The 7,226-nt window shown below is 36.4% G+C and overlaps 1 protein-coding gene across 2 annotated transcripts; it reads right to left on the minus strand.

Moving 5' to 3' along the window:
- Window positions 1-662: 662 nt before the first annotated feature.
- LOC132050352 (hypothetical protein At1g04090-like) lies at window positions 663-5,189 on the minus strand. 2 transcript variants are annotated; one of them, XR_009413388.1, is made up of 3 exons: window positions 4,875-5,189; window positions 1,114-3,026; window positions 663-1,010 (listed from the first exon to the last, which is right to left on the minus strand). XR_009413388.1 is itself a non-coding variant. In XM_059441583.1 (2 exons), the coding sequence occupies exons 1-2, from the start codon at window positions 4,975-4,977 to the stop codon at window positions 1,426-1,428; spliced, it is 1,704 nt and encodes a 567-aa protein (XP_059297566.1). In that variant the 5' UTR covers window positions 4,978-5,189; the 3' UTR covers window positions 663-1,425. The 2 variants fall into 2 exon arrangements, 1 of the variants encoding a protein (XP_059297566.1); XM_059441583.1 differs by having other exon boundaries at window positions 663-3,026.
- Between the last annotated feature and the right edge of the window lie 2,037 nt (window positions 5,190-7,226).

Genomic DNA, 7,226 nt, shown 5'->3' on the forward strand with positions numbered 1-7,226 from the left:
TTTCATCTTAAAAATAATAAAAGTTAGATACATGGTCTCCAAGTATCACATGTTTTCTGAAAGTTCTTTCCCCTTTACCTTCTTTCTTTTACGTGAAAGTTCATCAGGAAGCCTTTGTTTCAAAAAGAAATTGACAAGATTTGTAATGGTGTGAAGTATAATGGTTAAGCACCAGTTTATTTTACCTTTCTCGAATTCTTTAAATAGGGCGAAGAAGAAACAAAATTTACTCCATCAGGCAGGAGATGCTGAATGAATGGGTAAGACAATTGGACAAGTAAAAATAGATTATGTGATTTCAACTTGCACAAATCATTTCTTTTTAACGATCATGGTGTATCTAGGCCAGCTTGCGCATATGCTAATTCCGCTAGTCTGACAGATGAGAAGAAATCATCAAATGTTTTTGCCTCGGCTAGTTTAAACATGAGATTCCGGGGTTCTCAACCCACTTCAACTTGCACAAATCTTGTCAAAGGTCATTATGGTTGGATCAAATATGAGTTGAGTAAAGCCAGTCATGACATAACTTGTCCAACTATAAACTAATTCTCGACAACTTCTTGTTACAAATTACAACTGGGACAAAGGATTTTTTTTTTTTTTTTTAATTTACTTTAACTAGCGTATGTGGACTTTTATATTATATACAGTATATCTAATTCAATGCAATGAAGCAAACATTCACTAAAAAGAGCATCTGCAGTAAACAATCCAGTGTTACTAATCCCCATATGACAATGAGGCACTATGATCTCTTCATGACTTTATCTGCGAACCAGCCGGTCACTCTCCCAAGTGTCTGCCTGCTTAAGCTTAGTGGATGCATGGAGACCGCTAATGCCAAACACTACACCAGCATAGCTTGCCTATAAATTAGTGAACGTCCGCAGGGAGAAGAAACGACAGAGGGTATATACAGAAGTCATTTTCTTTAACCCAGAATGAAGGTTAGGATATGGATTGAGGAATTTCCTCAATAATCTTTACGCAGCTCGGCAAAGAATAACCTGATGTCACAATGAAAGAGAAGCAGTACATTGCGATAGTTGCAGAGCGAAAATGGCCATAACAAGAAGTCAAGAATCAATTTACTTTAAGATGAAGGATTACCGCGTGCTTGATGTCCTCTTGGTTGCTCTGCTACCCTTGTACAGATAACCGAAGAATCAACACAACTCCTGCTGTGGACTATAAACTTGTAGGATCCTCAAAGTAGCCCTCACAAAGTACTAAGCCAAAACAACTACAAAGCCCATTTCTCCACCTCTTACTTCCATTGCATCTCGCGTACTTAACTTTTAATTTGAACACTGGAGTCATAGAGTAAGAGGAATCTGTACATTATGGTACAACAAACTCCAACAAGCCAATTGTGATCTACTGGCAAGAATAAGATACCCATAGACAGAAAAAAGAAATGTACTACCATCTTTCGTCTCCAAACCAATTGTTCTTCTCCTTTGGTCCAGTAGGGCCTTCCTCCTTAAACAGTTCCATTGGCAACTTATCACAAATACTCTGTACTGAATTCCGAACCATCATTGGCAAGCGACTAACAATTTTCTCAAGCTCCTTTCTTGAGTCATAAATAATGGTTGGACCCCACTCTCTCATATATTGTAACCAACACGGCTCACTGACAGCTGCATGGCCGAGATACTCTGCTGCCATAATTTCATAATGGGTACTTGAATCTACGTAGAGATTACTGCGGGCAGCATCATTTCTAATTCCAAACGCTAGCTTTGAGGACCCTTGAATGTAATTTCCAGGATGAGGAAAGCTAGCATGACCACTTTTTGATGAGTAAACAATAGCTTTATTTCCTGCAATAAACTCCAAATCATAAGCATCCACCCATTCACCACCACTGTGCTGAGAAAAATAGATACTGCACAACTCTCCTGTGAAATTGCTCACTCGAAGAGTGAAATGCTCCCAATCACCTACATGCTGGCCGACTTTGCTAAGAGGAACATTCACTACCCCTACCTTTAGAGTAGCTGGCCCATTGAAGGGGCAAAAAATCCACATTGCAAGATCCGTGAAAGTACCACCTAAGGCTGGCTTCACATGAACATAAAGTTTTGCACTCTGTAAGTTTCCAAACTTGACAATATCCCTCTGAACATCGCTTGGCAAATCAATCCAGCATTGGTTATCGTTTGTCCCATCACCAGGTAAATTGGAACCGTCAGGCTCAATAGGCTTAGCAACTGAATCACCTCTCATATAGAGCATTGCGCCATTGTCGAAGAACCATTGTACAGAAGATGGAAGATAGGCCTCGTCGGGATGGAAAAACAAAGTAGGACCGTAGTGCCTAATGATTGCATGAATCTGATCAAGGTTTGGCATTGCTTGTAGACTCGTATCAAAGTTCTTTAGGCAAGCGATGCTTAGCTCTTGCCCCGTGCTCCAATAGCTACTACAGAAAAAGGTACCAACTGAAATACCTTTACCATGCAATCCTCTATGCCGCGGTCTTATGCTCCAAATTGCCAGTACTTCTGAAAGCACAGAGCTGGTTTTGAGTATCAAGCGGTAAGCTTCACATTCATCAGTGAGTTCAGCTCGAACACATTTAACTTCCCCTAACTCAGGTTTAACAGGCTTACTAGTCGCAATGAACCCCAGGGCTTTATAACCTTCAGGTGGTTGAGGTAACCAGAAGTAACCAGATCCATCGAAATTTTCTTCAATTCCATCATTAGAACTCCAGACTAACGTGTAATCAAGGGGATTCTGAAGCGCAGGCAAACAAGGATTTCCATTGCAATGATCACCTGGCTCAGGTTTAGCCACTTCCCGAGCAACAAGCACAAACCCTCGTAGAGGCTTGTTGTTAGATTGGCAGTAGTGGCCAAGGCTGAAAAATCCATCAGGCACCCCCCTTGGCTTATAAAAGCTAACACCCTGATTCCGATCTTGTGACAGATTACAAGCCCAGACAAACTCAAACTTGCTGATTTTTTTAACCTCCAATTCCCCTAGTTTAATTGTTCCACTAGCAAACCCTGTACCTGAACGTTTTAAGACAGTGGTAGAAAGCGGGGAAAAAAACTAGCATTAGAGGTGTTCTTCTCTTAATTGCTTTTTCAAGGAAAGGAAAATAAATAGGTTTGTATGCAATCCGCTGGCATGATTCTAACAGTCTATTGGGGTACAGTGCTGATTCGACGACCCATAAACAGACACATCACATCATGTGACTCTGAAAACTAATGCACGTCCAAGAACATATACAATATCTTTTCCAAGGAAAAGAAAGAAAGTGAATACAAGAATTCTTGCATTTAACCGCAAAAAGAGATTTTATCACAGTGAAAATTTAAGCTGAACAAAAACCCATTTAAGACGAGAAATAATTAGCTTTGGTCTCAAATAACAACGAAAAATCCTAAACCATCCGAAAAAAACATATCCAAACTCTTAAGAATAATCAGTCTGCAGAGTTTTTGTAAGTCTTCTTCAAATGGAAAAGCACATCTTGAGAGATAAGAATGAAAGTATAACATAGAGAATATGGTTAGAGAGGGAAATTGAAGCGAAACTTAATAAACTGAACAAGAATTTGTCAGAAAACAACATCCTATTTTAATATGCGGAAGCTAATTATGAAGGAAAACTAAGTGCATTAGATAAATCTTGAAACAAGTAGAACTTAAGATTTTACTGATCAAAATCGGTTGACCAGATCGGGTACAGATCCCACACCAAACCCATGTCATGTCGACACAGGTGCGGCACCGAAAGTGAAGAGTCCGAGTAACATAGAGAAACAACATCTGGAAGCTTTCATTTTCCTACTCATTATCTCTGTGCCTATCAATCAAAAGACTACAGTAGCACCTTCCAAGACTAGTGTACTTCATTGACAGCTCTAGGTATTAAAACTTGTAGAGCCTTTGTAAGAAAGGGAAAATAGAATTTAGAAGCACGAAAGAGTGGTAAAAAAGAAACTACCAGTTAAGAATATCTCATACTCAATAACAAGCTTGGAAACTACAACAAAGTTTAGAATCTTTTCTTTACAGCGCTAAAGAATCAAAAGTTGTGACCACCTCATGCGGATTTCACCAAAAACAGTAGTATACATTCTTCTCCTTTTTTTTAGAAGGTATACATTATTCTTCAACAGAGCAGTACACTAATCATTTTTAACTTTAAAGTTGATCACTGTCAGTCACCAAACCACATTAGAAACATGAACCTCATGGAATACTGAACCTCAATTAAATCAAGCTGAGATAAACATACAAAGAACCTAAGACACACTATAGGCCCCTCTGGGATGGATGTGTAATTTCCAGTTTGCTGGAATATAGAAGCATTTCAATCTCAATCACACTGAGCACAAAATGAGACACGCCAGAGTAGTAATGAAGAAAAAGATGTTCCTTTCTTTCCTTCTTTTCAATGCAAAGGTAGACATAACAATTATAGGAAACAATGGATACATAAAAAAGACAACCCCACATCTTAAATCTAATGTGTAATTAATTACCCAAGTTACTCCTTCCAGGGCCAGAGCTAGAGCTTTGCCAACGGGTTCGGCAAAACTCAGTAGTTTTGGCTCAAACCCTGTATTTGTATTTAAAAATTCACAAAATATATATAAATAATTTATCAAGAACCCAGTAAGCTATATTTTCTAGAATTCAGAACCCATAAACTCAAAGTGCTAGCATAAAAACAACCTAACAATGAGCTTGGATACATAGAGTTTATGTCGGCCAAGCAACTAATAATATTGAGGGGCAGTTGATTGACTGATTAAAGTAACTATTTCGCGACAAAAATCTAATAAATGACAATTGACAGACAAAAGAAAGATCAACAAGATAATTACAATAAATTAATTCCCATACCTTGAGGCCATTGTGGGATTGGTGCAGGGAGAGTAAATGTATCAGGTTCTCTGGAATAAAGATCTGAAATTTTGCTCCAACGAAAACATTTGCATCCAAACATATTGCACCCCCAACAACACAACCACCTTTTTCTTCACAATTCTAAGATTTAGGTGAGTGGATCTCTATAAAAATCAGTTTTTTAGAATACCCAATTGTTGGGAGATGAATCTTTGTTGGTGGGAATCAATTGTATTGCGTGTCTTTGTGTTTTGGTAGAATGTTTGTGGGAAAAGGAAAGAGAGTGGACGATGAATGACAACGTCAACTGTTGTTTTCATTTTTTTGCGCGGATTGCCCTTCTTTTGGGTGGTCTTTTAAATTTTGCTCCTCATATTTTGGTCTTTAAATTATGCCTTTATATTATTGATCTTTAATTTTTATCCTTCGATCAGTAACTACGGCGTTAATAAAATCATAAGGTTCACGAGGTTCGAATATACGCTCAAGCATAAATTAAAAAAAAAAAAAATACAAGGCAAGGTTTGAGTCGCGTGTATGCTTGGACCAGCATCACTTGTTAAGAAATTACCAAATTTATACGGATCCGACATACTCGTGCCTTATGGGCAGATTAGCGCATAAGTATGCGGGTTCGAGATAACTTTGGTAATTCTGCTTTAACAAGTTTATCTTACGTACATACTTTTAATGAAACTTTTGTCTGGACCGGATAAACTTGTGAAGAATTATCAAAATTATCGGACCCGCATACTTATTGTCGCCGCGAGGCATAAGTATGTCGTCAGAACTAACTTTTGGTAATTCCTTCATGCTATCGGTGGGGGCATAAATAAATTTAAATTAGCTCGCTTGCGATTTTTTTTTAAAATTTTATTTGATCAAAAGGGGGTTGAACACAAACCCATGGGTTTTTTCTTAGGCTTAAAAATTTAAAGATTTCAAATATAAGAGGCAAAATTTAAAGACCACCCCAAAAGAAGGGCAATTCTGCGAATTGCCCTGTTCTTTTCGAGTCATCCTCTCCAACATTTATAGGTTACGACCCCCCCCCCCTCCCTAAGGCCTATCCCGGGCTACTTATTTTAACTGGATTTCGAGCCCGTTTAGATGGACTTATGGCTTTTGATCAGGAATTTTAGCTTATTTTTGTTGTTTTACTAAAAAATAAGTACTTAAAAATATTTTTTTATTTTACTTAAACACCACAAAAGTGCTTAAAAGCACCTAAAATAAGCCAATCCAAACAGGATCTTTATTCCTTCTGGCTTGTTAACATGTTAAAATGGTCCTCCCAGTCTCAAATTATCTGTTGTGTTTATTGAAAATAGTTATCTCAAATTGTTTGTTGTTTTAGGAGTTCGAGGAACAATTAATTATTTTTCACCATTTTACCCTTAATGGAATATTGTAATTAATGGAGATGACACATAAATAAAGTAAATATTTAATGGAGAGATTATTATAACATACACATAAATAAGGATAAAATTAGTAAAATATCCCTCTTAATGAATATTTCTTAAGAGCATGTAAACAAAAAGCGATAAATAATTTGATAAAGAAGGAGTACCACTTTAAAGACTCCCTCAGCCATGGCACACAGATGTTAAGAAATTAATTTAAACAAAAAAATAAAACTTCAACTTGTAATTTTACTACTATATATAAGTGAGGATAGTGAGTTTTTGTGGTTCTCACATCCTCACAACACTAATAAGATGCTTACATGTGACTTCTCTTATTGATTTTTCCTTGCATTTTTTCATTTTTTGCACTCATTCATTTTTTTGAGACCACTCCACATGGATTTTGATAATACCAACTTTTTGTAGTCCTCAAATGAATTTATTTTATCTCTTTACCCCTAATTGAAGTTTTTATGACTTTGTGAATCCTCAAACATTTTGGTAAATTTTGAGAATTTTAGGGACATTTTTTTATGCCACTAAAAATAATTATGTCATGGAAAAGATTATAGTGGACCCCACAAAAATGATGTATGGAAAAGATTATAGTGGACCTCACAAAGCATACTCATATATATTTGAGTCTTTTGAGGAAACATTATTAAACTTTGTTTTAAAATATATTTTTCCTTAAGAATTTATTATAGAAACGTAAAGAATTATCCTGTCATTCAAATTCTATCTTAATGTAGGCTTAATAATTGAATTAAAATATTATTCTTATAATACTATTTAGTATTTGTTGATGTTGTTGACTAATTATCATTTGTTATTTTCAATTTTTATTCGTCTGGTTAGAAGTAAAGTTGTTTTATTTTTGTTACACCTCGGAAAAATTTTCCGTTGATGCATAGTAAATAGGCTAATGAAGAGTACGAAG

The sequence above is a fragment of the Lycium ferocissimum genome, chromosome 1 (genome assembly GCF_029784015.1).
Source record: "Lycium ferocissimum isolate CSIRO_LF1 chromosome 1, AGI_CSIRO_Lferr_CH_V1, whole genome shotgun sequence".
Classification (NCBI taxonomy): domain Eukaryota; kingdom Viridiplantae; phylum Streptophyta; class Magnoliopsida; order Solanales; family Solanaceae; genus Lycium; species Lycium ferocissimum.